Source organism: Triplophysa rosa, linkage group LG8 (assembly GCF_024868665.1).
Source record: "Triplophysa rosa linkage group LG8, Trosa_1v2, whole genome shotgun sequence".
Classification (NCBI taxonomy): domain Eukaryota; kingdom Metazoa; phylum Chordata; class Actinopteri; order Cypriniformes; family Nemacheilidae; genus Triplophysa; species Triplophysa rosa.
Genome location: NC_079897.1, coordinates 2,561,810 through 2,581,443, shown reverse-complemented (window position 1 = coordinate 2,581,443; position 19,634 = coordinate 2,561,810). Strand labels below are relative to the sequence as shown.

Sequence of the window (19,634 nt, the reverse complement as noted above, 5' to 3'; positions counted from 1 at the left end):
TCACGATAATGCAACGCGCGTGTTATTTATACGCAATTCATGAGAATGGCCTGGTCATTCGACAGAGATATTTTTGTATAATGACTACTAAATACACCGTATAATTGACCTTCGTCCTTAGCGAATTATACTCTACATAACTGCCCTTGTGTCATCTCTATCATCTCATATTTATGTGTCTTTATAAGAAATGAGATAAAGGATCAGCCTATCACCATAAAAACGAACATTGTCGCACACTTCTGACTCTCAATTCAAATTCAAAACTCACCTTAAAAAACCTACATACATCCCAACACAATCTCATGGCAATTCATAACCACATTTTAGCCAAATTTGGATGAATTCATACCCATCCGATCTGCTTTCACCCCACGGTTAGGTTTACGTACAAAATCTTACAAAATCGCCACGCCGTAAAATCGTTTCGTTTTCTTGAGTAATCAAGTTGTACATTCCCAGCAGGAGAAGTTCAGAAAGAACACTGTAAATATTGAATGCAATCTTTTTTTTGTTGACAATTTTTAGTTGCACACGCGTTCGAAACTGAAAGCCATGATGTAAAAGCCACAAAAGCCTCATTTTGATTTTATGAATGTAAGCCCGGCAGAACCCCTTTCACAACGCCTGTGAACATGACTTGCCTCGTTCTGAAGTTGGCAGGATGAGGATGTCCGTCGTATAAAGATAAAAAGTCATATTCTTCCTCCACAGCGAAGGATTGAAAAACTGTATGAATTCGGTTCCTCTCCTCTGCTACAATAACCCACGTACAGTTCGCTCCATTGGGATATCCGTGAGGAAAACCCGGACTTTCTATGGTCCCATTTTTCCCTTTTAATGTCCCACCACATGTATAAATGAAGCCTGGAAAAAAGAAAGAGAGAATGAAATATTAGTGCACTGTCCCAAGCCATAGAAAACACACACTGTAACCGTCTTTAAGGTTAACGTCAAACAGCATTCGCAAGTTAATTTACTTCTCTTACAGTTTATAACACATTGTTTACTGTAAAGGTTCACCCAAAAATATGAAAATTCTCTCATAAGTCTGAAGACATTTATTAACCCGCTGGAGGCATTTGGATTAGTGTTACGATGATGACGGATGTGCTTTTTTGGAGCGTTTCTATTTAAAATCACATTTAATAATAACATATAATACATATATTATACTTAAGAAGATAACATGATGGCACTTCAGCATTAAATTGTTTGTTTGGTTTCATCTTAAAAGAGAAAGTCATATTTGGGATGGCATGACGGTTTCATTAAAAAATAAAAATGCTTAAAACTACATACAGCACTGTGCAAAGATCTTAGGCACATCAGATGTTTTACAAAAAATGTTTGTAAGATGTATGTTTAGCTCTTGCTTTAGTGCGCCGGTATAAATATAAATATAGATTTCCAAACATGCCTTTTGAGAGTTACTTATGAGATTTTTGTATAAACAAGCATTCCTACAGCAGAAGGTATGGCCCACACAGAGATCTGATCCATCATCGAGTCAGTCTGGGATTACATGAAGAGACAAAAAACTGAGACAACATAAATCAATAAGAACTGTGGCAACATCTCAAAGATGCTTGGAACAAACTACATGGAAACTACTCAATGATGGAAAAATCCAATTTCAGTGTGGGCCATACCGTCTGTTGTGGTAATATTGTTTTTCTAGAAAACGATTACTGTTAATGTTGAAAAATTTCCTTTGATATTTTCTATACACACAGCAAGGCAAAACTAGATAAATATAAACAACACGTTAACAAACAAACTGTATAACAGCAGTTCAAACTTAAGACAGGAACATAGTTTGGGAAGTAAATATCTACGATTTGCATCTCATAAGAAAAATGACAGATGAGACCTCTTTAATATCTCAAGTATTTCTCGACATCAATGAGACTGCGGGCCCTTTTTTAACCATCTAAGCGCATGGTCTACAGCGCACGGCGCAAGTGCGCTTAGGGCGTGGCCGAATCCACTTTTGCTAGTTTAAGGACAGGGAAAATGGTCGCCAGGCGCATGGTCAATACGTGTTGTCCCTATTCTCAGTAATGGGTGTGTTTTGGGCAAAACATGCAGTAAACCAATCAGAGCCTCGTCGCCCATTCCCTTTAAGAGGCAGTTGCGCTCGCGCCATGGCGGATTCGCTATTTACAAGAGCAAACACCGCACGCTTCTCCAGGGAGGAAACGCATCTGCAGGACAAGCCGGATTTTTTATCTTTATGTGCACAATAATAATCTTTTACATTGTAATCCATTTATTTGTAATATTTGGCAGTATTATGTGTGCTGCTGCGCGTGTGTAATAAGCAGAATGTACGCGCGCTGTGCACCCACCTGTAGTCGCGTATTACAAACGCGCTCTTTAAATAACTCAAAAAATATTGCGCCGTTGACTTTAGACCTGCCTGGTCTGATCAGGTTTCAGTTGTTCAGTGGCGAAGTCTATTTAAGTTGCCTCAAAATAGCAACGCGCCAACAATGCGCCTGAACACACCTCGTTTTCAGACCAGCACGCCCATGGATGCACAAATGGGAGCAGATGCATTTGCTACGTAAACAGCGTGGCGCAGGACGTGAAAATGAAAACTGCGTCGGGCTGAAGCTAGGCTCCACATTGTGTCGAGTGTATGATAAATGGAGAGCAAATGGAAACTTCTAAATCTTAGATATTTCTCCTGAGAGAGTCTGAAATCTCTCAAGGAGTTTCAGAAGCGATGTCAACAATGTCAGTGTCACTGAGCTCAGATTTGTCTGTCATCAAAAGTCAATATCATTGAAGATCTCAATATGAACTCAAACATTTCTCATCAAATTGACCCAAATCCAGATTATTTGACCTCTTCGATCTACATTCATTTACACCTCCATCCTCTTCCTGCATTCAACAATTACACTCGTTTGTTTCTGTTTTTCACTTTTAGGAGAACCAGCGAATGAAGCGAAACTGACACGTTCTGAAAGAGCAACATCTGAGCAGCAAGACTTTCTCTGTGTCCCAGAATGCCGCCTGGCAACACTGCTGCCTGTTCTGAATCAAATTTAGCCGTCTCCTCCAGGCTTTAAAAGAGCAACCTCTGAGCAATTACTTCTGGGAATCTCTTGTACAGCTAGTTAGTATTCCTCTCCACAACACCCATTTCAAGTCTCCCGTCTGAAAAATCTCCAACCGGAGACATCTGATGTCGCTCTGGCATTAGTCAAAGCATGTAAGTATCTGCTCTGATGCTCGTAATGGTCCGATTGTGACAGGAATTACTACATCCGTGACAAATGTTTGAGTCACTGTCATCAGATGGTTGTTCTCGGAGATGATAGTGGCTTCATTTAATGACCGTTCCTCATATTTCAACCCGCCGAGCATCGTGGGTGTGCATCTACCACCTGCTACACACAAATTAGCACCTTGTTATGTGACAACCTGAGCAAATAGATGGGTAATGACAACTAGCATTAATTGAGCTCTTCTTTTTATCCCTTCCGCTTCCCTTAAGGCGTAATTAGCTTCCGCGACTCCGCGAGATAAAGGATCTTATTCTCTCACATTTTTTCATGTCTGTTGTTGGCCGGGAGAGAAGAAAGAATGATCGCTCGTGAGAGACGTCGGCACTGACTCACAACCACCATGAGACCCAACCATGAGACTCGATAACAAACTGCAAACAACCAGAGGAACGCAAGCGATGGAGATGTGCAGTACATACAAACAGATGTTTGGGTCATTATATTTAACCAAAGAAAATGTAAAAAGAAAAAATGAAGGCAGTAAAATGACCATGCTTTCTAAATACTTTGCAATTTCGGCTTTCTGCATACGGGAATGAGAATGGAAATTTGTTTTGTACCATAGTGATAAGAATTAAAGGGGACCGTTCACCCAAAAATGAAACTTCTGTCATTTACTCATCCTCGCGTCATACCAAACCTGTCTGAGTTTCTTTCTTCTGTAGAACACAAAAGGTATTTTGAAGAATGTCGGTAACCAAACAACACTGACCCCTAATGAGTTCCATTCACTGATCTATATAAATGACTGCATCTAAAACGCTAAACAAACAGCAGGAGGTGAAGCCACCGGAAGCGATCGATCGCACCGCCATCTTGGTATGCCCAACTGACAGAGAGCGCCATTGACTTAGTCATCTAAAATCTAAAAATTAACCCATTTTTCAGCTTATAGGAGCGCGATATGTACACTACTGTAATGAAAATGAAATATCTTCTTTTGTGTTCCACAGAAGAAAGAGCCATATGCAGGTTTTGAACCACATGGTTGTAAATAAATGATGACATCATTTTTAACCAGCATTTAGCATTAGCCTACTAGAATGTGGCATTGACCAATCAGCAATCAGAATCAGAAACTATCCATTCCATAATGTTGATTAGACAAAAGTGTCTATTGCATTTCTATTGCATTGCCTGCTTTTGTCAAAATGACTTCAGGATAAAAACTAAAATCCATTAATTCATTGGTTGAAGGCTATGAAGCCTAACATCAAACAAACATTTACAAACAGCATGCTAATGCCTTTTTTTCCCCACAAACCTTTTATGGAAATTACCAAAACACACACATACATAAACGAGAAAACGCAGCAAGAACAAAATGGCTTTACAAAAATTCATAAACATTACAATTTGATTGCAGTGAGATTACATCACAATATTCTAGACACCAAAACTAAATCAAACAAATATTTTAAGTAAGATATGCTGTCCAGTTAAAATGTTTGGATTCCAGAAACTACTTAGAAATCCGTGGAAATAACGCTGGATTTGGAGATCGTTTGAAACTGATAGATGGCGTGGTCCCAGCGCTAAAAGATACCGGACATGAACCGCATGCGGTAAGTGAAACTAAGTCATATGTCTGTGTTTTGTTGATAACCGGCACGTACGTGCATAATGTAAACAATACGAAGTTATAGTGAATCAATAGTTATGCAGGGATAATGTATTACGATGATGTATTGTGTGCTCGTGATGTAGTTCCACCCCCCCTGCACACCCCTAGGGGTCGAATTTTTCCAGAAATAATCGTAGAGCTGTATCTAAATGTGATAAAACTAAATACTCTTCGAATATACGAAGTATGCAATACTACTCTATAGGTACTCAAGATTAATATGAGATTGGCAGAAACTGCGTGTGTTATGGCAGCTTTGAATGCAAACAGCAATAGTAAAAAAAAATTATTAAGAAAATATTATTAAATATAAAAATAAACATGAATGAAAAGTTAACAAATGCACTTAGCAAAATTGCTAAAACTAATATTGAAAAAAATATATAAAATAAAAAATGTAATAAAAATGATACAATTAAACTAAAACCAGCACCGAAATAAATTAAACCCAAACAACAGTTAAAAATAAACCTGAATGAAAAAATAACAAATGCACGTAGCAAAATTGCTAAAACTTTTACCAAAATTAACATGAAAACTAAAAAATATATAAAAATAAAAGCTAATTTAAAATATTAATAAAATGACAGAAAACAGAAATCTAACTGATACGACATTGTATTTGAGCAACATCAGAACCACTGCACGAGTGCCATTGCGGCAGCGTCACACCATGTTCGTCCAATCAGAACACGGAGCTGAAACTACCTGTTTCATACTGTTCATTATTTTCTGTGCGTTTCAGCCGGGAGCTGTGACATCTATGTGTCTGTGGTGAAAAGGGTAATTCTGTCTGGATAATACTAAACCAGTAATTTTTTCAGGCAGCTGCAATTGGAGGCAATCATGAACGAAATCGGCCTTTGTCTTCATGATTAGTGTCACATCATACGGTGATTTTGGTCCTCAATGGTTTTTAGAGGCGGACCGGCAGAACCCAGGCCCTGAGCACATTCATTTAACATTCAGTGTTTGAAAGGGTTGGGCCCGTTACTCATATCTTGTTGACACGGCTGTGGATTATACCGGCACTGACAATTTAAGTTTAGCATAAAACATAGTGATTAGAGCAAGCTTTGGAACACACCAATCCTGGGAAAAATCTAACCGCTGGTACTCAAGCAGGACCGAAAGGGTAGATTTCAATGAACCAATCAAATGTATGACAAATAAATAAAAACAACAACATGACAATCAACTCTTTCCTCAGTTAATCATTTTTTATATAAGATTTGGATAAAGTGCAATATTTTATATTTATACCCGCATTCACTGCACCTTTGCTGTTGTTGCCTACGCATCATCGGCGCCCATGCGCTATTATCTCATAAAGATTACTTGCATTATTCTGTTTACAATATTACATTGTTCATATTCTGTATTGGGTATGTTTATATTGCCTATATCTGTCTTGTAAATACGTGTAATTAGCAATTTCGCTGTCCTTGCACAAAGACAATAAAGTTCTATAAGTTTTAAGACATAGTTCTCAGTTATCTTAAGTACTTGCTTCAGATGGCTCGCCTAAACCTACTTAGGAGAAATAAAGATAGACACAAATGAGAGCACTGCTGACATAAAGATTACAGCGATATAATGAATGTGGATGGCATAAATGATTCACTCTCTAGAAAAACTGCTGAGAAATATAGAGTCTATTGAGACATTTTAGTAACTCTGAGCGCAGTTCGAGACATTGTTGAGATCTCTTCTAATGACATACATGTGATTTTTATGATTTGATGGAAGACTATTAATGGGATAGGTTACCCTAAAAATAAAGATTCAAGCATCATTTATTCACCCCAGATTAATTTAGTTGTTTTATCCTCACTGCTTATTTCTGCTTTACTTTCAAGGCAGGGCGTCTCGTCTCATCCACCCATCACTCTTATTATACGCTGCCCTCCCGGGGGTGACCGCTGACACCGTAATGGTGGCACGCCCGCCGCCGCCCCCTATAAATTGATACGAGAAACAGCATTAACATCACGCTGCGATTGCGGAGCAGAGAAAATAGGTCAGTCATACGAATCAACATCTAAACACATAAATCTCATTGGAATGGAAACGCGAGGAGAAGATGGGAACCAGCTGCTCCTACGGCGATTTTATCACGTCGTCTCCACCCGGCAGCCACCGATGAGGCGGACGAGAGCTCAATCAAGATTTGTTTTGCCGCTGGAGAAGCAGCGCAGAGATGACAATAGACCTCAATCATATTTCTGCTCGCATAACCAGATGGCCAGAAGAGAATTAAAACTGACAAGCTTAAAAATGCTAAGCAACAGCATAACAGCGTTTTCTTACGCTTTCGGATCTTTTACGGTACACTTGAAGGCTTATGCATATCTGGATGTTGTGTTGTGCAAGAAACATGGTTTGTCTTTAAACCTAAATGGAAAACAAGCCTGCATAGCCAAAAGAAGCCAAAGACAGTCATTTATATATCAGCGTTTCTGGTTTGTGTTATATAAATGTGAATCCTGTGGCTCAGTGGTTGGAGCATGGCGCTAGCAACGCCAAGGTCATGGGTTCGATCCCAGGGATTGCACATACTTAAAAAAACAAATGTATAGTACAATGTATGTGGCTTTGGATAAAAGCGTCTGCCAAATGCATAAATGTAAATGTGAATAAAATGAACTAAACAACACTTTTCTATGGGTCCAAATACAGTAGTGGCCAAAAGTGGTATCCGTCCCAGCCCAGGAGAATTTACATCTTCGCCCTTTATTCAGATATATTATTAAAAATAAACTAAAGACTTGGTGTGCACGTTGCGTAAGTTCCCTTAGAATGTAAACTGAAGCTCAGCATTAGTAAAAATTTAAGGAGGCTTGGCAAAAAATGACTTGAGAAAAAAGAAAGACTGCTGTGCTCAAAAAATAGAGATGGTCAACAAAATATTAATATATATAATCAAGATACATTTACTTGACAAGGAAAGTGACGTATTTCAAGTTTATATTTAGACATTTTTAAGCATAATGTTCAATAATGTTACATTTTCTTTCAGAAAAAAGAAGATTTAAAGCTCCAGTGTGTAATTCTTTGGAGGATCTATTAATAGAAATGCAATATAATATACATAACTATCTATTCAGAGGTGTATAAAGACCTTATATAATGAAGCGTTATGTTTTTATTACCTTAGCATGAGCTAGTTCTGTCTACATACACCGCGGGTCCGCTCGCATGGAATCCGCCATGTTGTTTCTACAGTAGCCCTAAAGGGACAAACTGCTCTAAAGAGCGCGTTTCGTAAATACGTTATCTCTTTCTGCAAAGAAGCTAAAACATGACGACATCTTAGTCCTGTGTCAGCCACCGTAGTGTCTCGAAAGGGATGGGTGAGCGGTCGAGTCGTAACCTCACCACAAGATGCCGCTAAATTTCACACATTGGACCTTTAATATCTTTGTTTACTATTCTTGTCAAGAAAATGTATCTTCATTTAAGAATTTCCAGATATTTGTACTGGAAAACAATACAAAAAAAGTGTAAAATGCCCTAACCAAGTTTTTTCTCCATCCAGGTTAATCTAAACCCGAAGGGTCATTTGTGCAAATATCCCCTCTGTGCATCACCTTTGTCCACTCCTGTACACTATATGTGCTGTTTTCTGAAAAACAAGCTCCAAAACTACCCATATTTATGACCAAGTTCATAAGAAAAGCAGCTCAAAGTCACTTGTACTGTAATAAGCGGACACATCATGGCTGATGTCGTGCTCCTGAAAGTTCACTACATCTCTGTGATTCATAGCATTAAGCTCTAAGGTGCACAAACGCTCTCCGCTATGAGAGAAGAGCTTGATTCATTCGTTTTTACCGGTAGGTGAGTTTCTTACCCCTTTTATCATTTTACTCTTTACCCCTGAGGTCCACTTATAATGTTAGTATACTTTCTGGCACTAAAAACAGTCATTTCATTTTATACCACCATTTGTCACATTTCTGACAACTAAAGTAAAATGAGACATTTCGGAGTTACTTTATCTTAAAGAATTGAATGCGTGTCATTTTTTATGTTTAAATATTTTCTAACCTCATAGTAATGTGCACAGACAACCTCAAGAAATTCCTGGGAAGATTCAACTATTTATCATTTACCCACCCTCATGTAATTTCAAACCTGTGTGACTTTCTTCTGCAGAACACAAAATAAGATATTTTGAAGAATGTTGGTCACCGAACAACGACTTCCAATATGAACACAAAGCCACTGAGACATTTCTCAAAATATATTATTTTGTGTGACATGACAGTGAGTAAAGGCTCATTTTAAACTATTGAAATAAAATGTGAAATGTATGCATTAAAGAAATGTTCACCTAAAAATAAAAATGCATCTGAGCCTTGACTTGTGTGACTTGACTCTGTGATCAGGTGCTCACAGATCACATGCTCTCGAGACCGACATTATAATGAAATCAATCAAATGACTGCACACGCCTGGATCAATCACTGTCATCTGAAGACCTGTCACACCCGGACGGATGTCACCCGTTAGGTCGCTTTTCTGTTGTTTAAATCTGCTCATTGTATCATCAAATAAACTAGCAGTGGCTTTACCAATCGAAAGCCAGTATTGATTCTCAACAGGGAAGACGAGTGGAAGAAGCAACGGGGATCCCAACATGAGTGAAACTGATCAAAACAGAGCAAATGGCCTTTTGAAGCCGACAGGCCAAACATTCAGCTTATAATTTTTTATTTAGTCTTCAAACCCAACTTTATACAGTACGCAAAATATGTAACTTCTAAGCCACACTGTTTAAATGCCAGTTGCTTTGATATTTTGTCAAAGATGACATGGCACATTGTCAATCATAGAAAATATGATCACCTTGTCAATACATTTTAAATAAGTATAGGCAAATACAGAAACTAGGGCTGTCAACTATTTTTAAATATTTAACGGCATTAACGCAACATCCGTTTTCTCTGCCATCATTGTCTAGTGTTACATTATATAATCATGCTCTTATTCATATAACGGCCTATAAACTATTATGGCGCGATTTGAAATGGTTTTATTGACACGTTTGATAGATTGACAGCTGCTGGCTGTGGAACACGGCTCAACACGACAGCGGTCCCGTCTGATGGTGAACACATGGGCTAAAGACCGCGTCAGAATCTGTCAGACAGCGCACCAGTATTAACTTCTCTTTCGTGCTTGAATAAACAAAAACACATAAGATTATGTCACAAAGCACATTTTGTCTAGTATTTATTCAACTCGTTAAATAAAGTCTTAAATGAATGCAAAGAGTAGTGAAAAAAGGAAGCGCATTAAACCTGCTTAGAGCGGCAGCTCTTAAATGTGCTGCTGTGACTCCTGTCACTACTGTTAATCAAAGAACAAAAGAAAAGAAGAAATCTATGTGATTTTGTGGCTTTAATGAGGATTCTTCTGTATTTCATGTATTTAGCAGTAAAGACTGTGAAGTGTTTGAAAACTATTTATTTCCTTATATGAATCCTTATATTCCTAATAAAACTTATTATAATGGGTTTGATTAGTAGAAAAAATAATATATTTAATAAAGACATCAGTTGCAAAGCCAACAATATTAGAATGTTGGCTTTCATTCATAAAATGATGCTGTTAAAGAAATGTGTTGTTTCTACATTCATTTGGAGATAAAATGCGAAATTATTAGAATGTAAAAGTATATTTAACATCATAAATGCTGTGTGTGATTAGTTAGTACATTTTTTAATCGATTGACAGCATAAACATGTTAAACAAAATAAATAGTGTATGTTTAATTTCACTATACGTGCGCGATTAATCACAGTTAATTGCACGAAAGGGGTGTGATTAATCGCGATTAATTTTTTTACCTATTAACAACCCTAAAGTGATGAACTACATAGGGCTGCACGATTAATCGATAAAGAAAACGCACACGATTTGGCGGTTGGCTGCGATGTTTTATGCGCAGTTTGTCAGTGAAATACTGTTAAATGCAGCTGCACTTGAAAGCCAGAGGGCGCTCTCGCAAGAAACTCCAATGCTCCATAGAAGAAGTTCCGCACGTATAACCAGGAAATGCCGTCTTCCTATCTGCATCTGGCATCTTTCTATCACTGTTTTTCAAGCCGCCTCAGGTATTTTCATGATTAAAAAGTATATCTATAATGATGATGTTTGATGGGTGTTGCTTTTTTAAATGCACGTTTCCGAACGCGTAGTGCGTTCATATGGAGCAGCATTTCCCACAGATCACATAGCCGTGCTTCACGAACAAGTTGCGCATTAAAACACAATTGCAGCCTTGCAGCGTTTTCACAATCACGATACCCACATCGATTTAATCATGATTTGAATGGGAACTGCGATTAATCCTGCTACAATACTACAATACAATACAATACAATACTACTACAATAATGGTTATAGTACTGCGGCAATGGCAATGGCATTTTGTAACTATTTTACTAGGTGGATAATTCATATGAATTCATATGATCTCATTCGTACATTTCAGTACAATTTGCTTTCTCTCCAGTTACAGTCAGGGGTGAAGCAACATTTTTGCATTTTCCCAAATCCGTAATCGTTAATACAAGTCACATCGTACAAATGTATACGAAAACCAGCACCTCCTAAAATAGTTACGTTTTCTCGTGAGATCAGGTCGCATTGAGCAGTTGGTTAAAGCTCAAGCATCATTTGTTTGCAGATGCCAATTGCTTTGAAATGTTGTTATCTAACGCAATAAGAGTCGTTTTTAATATGACTGTATCCCTCATGTCTATCTGACTTGTAAAGTGTCCAAACAATTTTTAAATCTAATAAACTTCAAGCCACATTCGAAGCAATATATCTAGATTAAATTAAATGCGAAGTTCTGGAAACCACTAAGGCGATGATCAAAGCTAATCCATTTCGACAGAAAGCAATCGTTGGTCAGGGAAAAGTTGATATAATCGACTTCAAATATTATTAAAACATGAATTACATTATCGAGAACATCACTAACAACACAAATGTTTCTATTAAAAAGCGCGTACAGTTTACTCAGGCGGTCTTTGGAGGGGGCGTTAAACTGCACACCTCAACACAACTTATCAAACTTCATTAGAGTCAATTAAACACAAGCCCGTTCATCTATAATAGACTGTAGCTTTACTTGTGGCCCTGATCTGGTTTATAGATGAGAAGGCTCTCCTGATTTGCTGGTGAATAATTACAATCGCCCCGCTCTGCCATCTGTTATTCAATTTGTGAGATGGGCAGAAAACGCTTGTTTTTCAAGACCAGGGATTCCTTAAAGAAAAACAAGCGAGAGCCGCAGTTTGTGTAATGAACTTAAGCAGCGTTTGTCAATCAAGGCGTTCTCATGAGCGGAGTGGAGCACTGCTATATAACACCACAAAGAAGCTCTGAAACTGAGCGAGGCTGTGAAAGGATCTTAAAACAAAGACTCTGCGGACCATACGGTTGTAAAATAAAACTGCTAAAAATCTGTATATGGGTAGTTGACAAATAAACCGTAAATGGTGTTACAGAACAAAACTAGAAAAAAAACTAACAATAATGATAAATCTCTCTAATGCTATTTTATATAATAAATATAAATGAAGAGTTTATTTGCAAAAACAAATAATAAATGAAATCATGTTTTTTATTATGATATCATGTTTTTATTATGTTAACTGTTTTTGTTAGCTGTTAAATGTTTTTGAGTTATTTTCACTCAATCAAAATGAATTAGAATTCTTCAAATATTATATATATATAAAATAATATATTACAAATGTTTATATTCTAAATTTTTGCTCTCACACCATTGGACATGTGTACGGTTTATTTGTCAACAGCTGTGCCAAACCTCATTGAGAATTCTTAGTAATACTAATACTACTAATACTTATGCTACTACTACTACTAATAATAATAATTTGTATTTTATATAGCGCCTTTAAAATCTACTTCTCAAGGCCCTTTACACAGTAAATGTTAAAGGTAAAAATAAATAAATACACTTGTAACAAAAGAAATGAAATAAGTTTAACAAACTTATATTGTATAATCAATATAAGATCACGATTATTAAAAATGATTACTCACTGAATTTTGAAAAAATAAAGAACTTAAATAACTTGAATTTAACTGAAAAAAAAAACAAATAAAAACTAATTTAAAAATAGCACATCTGCACTGCTGTGCTAGAAATAACAAAAGAAATGAGAAATCCTTACAAAATGGAATGTAGCACAATACGTTTTTTTTTGTAATTGTTGTTTTGTAATCGTTTTACCTCAAATTTTTCGTTTTTCTAATAATTTAAAGGCAAAATTGACGATTACGATTAATTACGATTCATTGCACAGCCCTATTAACAACGTGTTTATAATTACAGAACACCTAAGCAACCGCATAGCAACACCCTGGCAACCGAACAAAACACCGCTGCATCACGAGGGTGAGTTTTGCATAATCAGACAGCATCCACATCTCTCCATACAACATAAAAATGTAGCTTTCAAATCAATTTTCTAACTCGCTTTTTAAAAAGAGAAAACTAATGTTCATGCTACTCAATTAAAACCTAAAAATCGCTTAGCCAATCCCATCTATCCACATTACATTTAAAATTTCATTTAATGCATTGCAACCTCTCGGGGCTTTATAATTAAAACTGCGCAGTCACTCAGTAATGACTGAATTCATGTCCTACCCGAGAAAATCCAGTTCACGTTAACTTACAGAATAAAACCTCTCTTGCACATCAGAATACAGCGGATGAACATGTCTTTACACATGCCATGAATCATTGGTCCAATGAAAGATGATTCGGCACAATACTTACGGCACGTATTGAAAGTCGACTCAGTAGCTACAAGAAGAATCTGCCATCTGAGCGACGTTTCAAGTCAATTTTCTTTGATAAGGACGTCGTGGTTGATGATGGATCACAATGTCAATTAAGGCTTCAACTGCTTGACTGATTAAATTAATTCCCTTGCAGCCTCCTGCCCCGCTTTACGCGGGGGTCACGCCGTTTTTTAAGAAATGATCTTCACAGCTTTTCATTTGGAGAGCGATGCTGAATAAAGGTTATCTGCAGGTAACACTTTTATATTGGCTCTTATACCGAGAGCGACCCTCTCTCAATTCAACCTGAATCCGTCGTTGGATTTCTTTTAAAAAGTCTGAAAGTAGCAGCGAGAAAATCACGTCTGCAAAAAACCAAAAGGTCTGAGGGACGGCTTATGTGACAAACACATGTGCACAGGCCTCAGTCTCCAACACTCAAACAGTAAACCACGAATCTGAACTCAAATCTAACGGTAGATCTCGAAGACAAAAAGTAACAAATGAGAACTTTTCAAAGCTCAAATGTTTCTCCAAACGGAGTAAAATGATTTTCCTTCTAATAGAAGGCCCCACAAGTCTCGAGATCTAAAACGGATCTTAAGTTAAAAATGTCAATATATAAACTTTTAAAACATTTCTCATCAAAGTCTCCCAAGACTGAACGATGGAAGCTCTGATATCCACATTCATTTCTATAATTCTCTACTCTCACCGTATGTCAATAATTGGATTAATAATACGTCTCCGAAGGGAACGAAATCTCTTTAATATACGTCAACTGTTTCTTCCAGACGTCGATAAGATTAAATGTAGATTAAATGGCTCGCGTTTATGAGATTTTTCTCCTGACACTTGTAATCTCAGGTCTACCCTAGATTCTTCTCAACAACGTCTCACGCCAAGATGTTCTGTAATCAAACGTCAGAGATTTCATTATGAACGTAAAGACTTCTCATCAAAGAGACCAAACTCTGAGCTGTGCTATCCACATTCATTACAGGAATCTATACTTGTAGTTGCTCCTAAAACATTTTACAAGAAGGTAACAAAGTCTCTCGGGTTTTAAAAGAACAACATCTAAGCAATTCAATGTTTTCCAGGGGTTGTTTATAGCTAAAGGGATCAATTATTGAGGACGTCACGACAGCATTCATTTATCTAGTGCAGTGGTTCTCAAACTTTTTCGTTGTAAGGCCCCCTTTGTGTAGAGTGCATCGCTTTGCGGCCCCCCCCCCAAATAAAGACTTATAATCTTAAATGTAACATTTTTATTTAAACAAAAACATATTCGGTTATACAATGCTGAAACATCAATTCTTTTGTCTGGTGGTCTTATTTTTCTGATGTTTGATTGCATAAAATCTATGATCAATTTCTATATTTCATAAAATGCCACAAAATCTGTGGCCCCCTGGATCCATCTCGGGGCCTCCCCAGGGGCCACGGCCCCCAGTTTGAGAACTACTGATCTAGTGCAATGGATTCCTAAATTACTGGAACATCACGTGACTCGTGAGTCGTGATGTTAAAACAATAAGTATTACCACCACAGGATACATCTCAGCGACATCATATCCTTCTCTGTCCTGCGGGCAATCATTGGTTAAAGTGAAAAAACATTGACAAGATGTGAGCTATTCAACAAGCAAGTGTCCTTGAGACGTCGGCTAGAGGGAAAATAATGACAGTATCTAAGCAGTATATGAGCTGGCAATGTCCCACTCAACCGGAATAGGGCTGTTTGAACTTGACATTAAACATAATGTTATTCCACAACCCATATGCTGTTATCATTTTTGCAGGACACTGTAAGCTATCAGTACATCGACGGATCGTAGTGACCACGGCTGCCAAACTCCAAATAAACACAAAAAGTAGTTCATTTGATTTTTGATGCTCAGACACTGCGGCTCTCAGATCTCTTCACGTGTTGCGGAGTAAAACTGGCACGTTGCGTTCGGTTACGCCACGAACGCGCCTGTCAATCACGTCCCACTTGGCGTGACCACACCGACGCGTCATGAGAGAGATTTCAAAGCGTCAGTGCTATTGTTCAAAAAAGGTTTTGTATGCTTTCTGGAAAATAAGTTAAATGGAGTGCTTTCATTAGCTTCGTCTTTGTCAAAGCTCGACAGCTATTGAATTGATATTAAAAAAGTAATACAATTTTAAGCAAAAGCGTTCATAAAAAGAGATTTCTCGCATTTCCTCCTCCTTTGTTTTACAGATTACGACTGGATTTTCGATTGAGGCTTTTTACTGAGCAAACAAAGCGTATCAGAGAACTTAGATCAAACTCCGTCCTTACTGATCTGATGAAAGCGCCCCATACCACAGGTAATATCCATTAACAGTCGAGCTTTTAATGCTCATACCATTAAACTGACTATAGGCCATCCACATCAGGACCAATCGAGCACGACCGAGATCAATAATCTCAAATCAGATGTAAAGTTATTTCACTGGCCTCTCTACCCAACACACTGTACAGGTTTTCCAAGCGCCTCTTATTAAAAATGTATCAACAGAGCGTTGAAGGCAGTGCCGAGCTGTTTGTTTGGTCAAGGACGTTATATGAGGAATAACTTCAAAGCTGCGGCTCCAATGCCCGAGGCCTCGTCTCATCGCTGTAGAAGAAAGCCACAAAATCTTTGCATTCGTGAAAACAGGGCCCTTTATTTAACCATCTGACATGATGAATCGAGCAAATCTCAGAGCTGATCTACATTAATCACGCTTGTTTTCCTACAGCATTTCAATCTCACCACCATCTGATATTTACCTGCGTCGCCAGACAAATGTAATGAGGAATTTAGCATGCAGTACGCTCTACTGTCTGTCCATTGGCCGACATGCACATGCAGAAAACCAAAAAATGAACGGGTGGGGGGGTTAATATCTTGCTGTGCTGGCATAATTTCCATCAGATTTCCATTAGACTGAGTCACTTAGCACCGAGCGCACAGGAACGCTGCGAGAGTTTAAAGGTGTTTGTTAGCAAAAGTAGCAATTATGTGCGTGTTTAACTTAGTCGTGCTTTTAAGCGGACGTGCGGACGATTTTTACTAGCTAGTCGGCTTCAAGTCATGCGGTTCTGCCTGACACAGACTGCAGCAATAAATATGGATCCCATTCGATACCACCCATGCAATATAAATAAGGAGATCAATAAAAATTCATTCCTTCATACACGTCGGACGCACAACAATCTCCATTCACATCTCACAGTGGACGTGCAACTCTTAGCTTATAGAAAAGTATTAAAAATCAAATATGATGCTGTTACTCTACAAGTCTCTGCGAGACATCACGGTGACTGTCAGTGTTAGTTCCACTTATGAATCCTACGTATCAGCACATGAATAATTGCAGTACAGAAGTGCAATGGTCTGAAATACAAAGGCGCTTTCATTACAGAGTTTAAACATTTTGCCCATGCATCCTATGGTTTTTAATCAAACTAAAGCCCAGAAGACAAGAGCTAAACTATATTGTATTATATATATTAATAAATACTGTAGGCAATACAGAAACAGCCATGCAATATGAGATCGTGTGGATTGTGTAGATTTCTAAACGCCAAATGAAGATGCACATGCAACAATAGTATTACATTTAAACACTAATGTAATAAAATCATGAGTAGAATATAAATAATAATATAAATAAAATGTCTCCTCGATACACAAGCACATTCGTTCATCGCAACAGCACAGATAGATAGATAGATAGATAGATAGATAGATAGATAGATAGATAGATAGATAGATAGATAGATAGATAGATAGATAGATAGATAGATAGATAGATAGATAGATAGATAGATAGATAGATAGATAGATAGATAGATAGATAGATAGATAGATTGGAGCACTTTTGCTCACTTGAGGAGCAGGACGATGTGCGCGTGAAGTACGCACATATCATGTCATTTTAATCCCTTATATTCTTGCCTATAGCCAAAACGTCTTGAAATAGGAGAAAGTGAAAGCAAAGGACATAAAATGCGTTTCGTCTCATAAACGTCCTTTGCTGAAGCAATAGATTAGCCTGCTTAAACATTCGTGCCAACACGCATATCTAGATCTGAACGCATGTACATCTTCAAATTCGTGCCAACTGAAATGTCCTGCATTGAAAACTCCTAATATTCTCGCATCCTTTGCATTCCGACACCTGCAAGCCCTCCGCCTCACCAAAGCATCAGAAAGCAGCACGTACCTTGCGCACACGTGAATAAAAAGGCGAACACTATATTCCAAATGATAAATCCAGCTTTAAACGTCATTGTTTTAGCGTGGTAAGACTTCGCACGACCGCATGTCGTACATCCCATATGTGCAAACGTTAGAAATCCATGCCATCCCTCGTTTTCAGCTCCTTTCATTGTCTCGAAGTGTCCGGGAGAAATGGATAGTCCTCGGCTTGGAGAGGAAAGCGGTCACTGGAGCGCGTCTGGATGTATAAGGAGGTGTTTTAGGAGACCAGCATCGGCAACCTTGGCGAGGACTCAACCATCTCGCCAACAGGGGCACAAAGTATTCTCTGTACTCCTCATATGACTCTCATCAGTTTCTCCTCACTTACAGAGCAGAGAAGAGCTGCTGGCTCAACGCGTGCATTTAGAGAAATAGCACTGCGCGTGCACTCCGCAACTAATGGCAATGCACGAGCCTCAGGTCAATGGCTTACTTTAGTATACGTTAATATACATTCCACATATGCAGAATGCACAACGCATTTAATATGATTTCGCAAATAACAGTATGCCAAATGCGCGAGGGTTCTATGATTTGAAATGTTGGCAATGCGTCAAACTAAATGCTTTGCTGTTATAAACGCATTTACGCATTGATCAATTTTGCATTGCGGGTGAGTAGGCTACTTAGAGCAAGTATTTAAAAATGTTACAAAAAGGAATGACTTGTTTTAAAGAGCGCGTGCATTACCACTGAATCAATGCACAAAGCATTTAATTGGATTTCGCAAATAGTTAACTAAATGCACGCTCGTGACTATTTAAAATGCTTGCAATGCATCGACCAAAACAGGCTTGCGAATAAACGAAGGCGTCCAGAAAACATCACATGCAGTGCACATTACGCAGAGAGTTGTCAACTGCATGTGTGGTACTGTTGCACATGTATGCAATCCATTAACAAACGCGATGCCTTCCTCTAATAAATCAATGTTCTTTCTATCGAATAGTTTACGCAATGCACACTGCATTTCATTAATTGTTCCCGTATGCACGCGCCACTGTTTAAACCCTTGGCCATGCTTTAACTAAAAGCAACGCACCAGTCTGAACTCGGTGTGTGTTGCATTGTCGTTATTGGTCCATTTCAGCACTTCATTAAAGGTGGGAGAGGGTCCCAGCATTTATCTCCAACTCCTCGACCCCACCCCCTCAGGTACATTTAATCAAACATGAGATTTTAGAGGGAGTCTTCTGCCATCTGTAGGTTATGTGACCACTTCTGTTTCACACATCACCGGCACCCCTTATCCTCTAATACACACACTTTTGTTTTATACATTGTGGGGACATAATAACGTCTTTACTGTACAAACTATTGCCTACTGCCTTGTTTCAGAGACAAGGCTTAAGGCTAAGACTAAAATGATTGTTCGAGCCGTCTGAGCTGAAAATAATTGAAATATCTTAAAACACGTAAGTGTCATTGTTTTGTTTCAAGATGCACACCAGTAATGTATTTTCTAAGACATTTTTATGAATGCGACTTAACTATTATAATTTAACTAGGGCATAGTCCTGGCTTAAGCTAAGCCTTGCCTGTGAAACCGGGCCTATAGTCTATCCCTTAACCCTAGCATTTAGTTTGATTAAAAATCTATTTGCATTGTGGTGA

General features: G+C 38.1%; 1 protein-coding gene across 5 annotated transcripts in view; it reads right to left on the bottom strand.

Moving 5' to 3' along the window:
* Window positions 1-18,367, bottom strand: part of csmd3a (CUB and Sushi multiple domains 3a) — a 235,512-nt gene extending 217,145 nt beyond the window's left edge. For all 5 annotated transcript variants that reach the window (XM_057339366.1, XM_057339370.1, XM_057339369.1 and 2 more), the window contains exons 1-2: window positions 17,983-18,367; window positions 645-867 (exon numbers count right to left, since the gene is read on the bottom strand). In XM_057339366.1, coding sequence (XP_057195349.1) covers window positions 645-867; window positions 17,983-18,148 — 389 coding nt within the window. In that variant the 5' untranslated portion in view covers window positions 18,149-18,367. The remainder of the gene's footprint in view (window positions 1-644; window positions 868-17,982) is intronic.
* Between the last annotated feature and the right edge of the window lie 1,267 nt (window positions 18,368-19,634).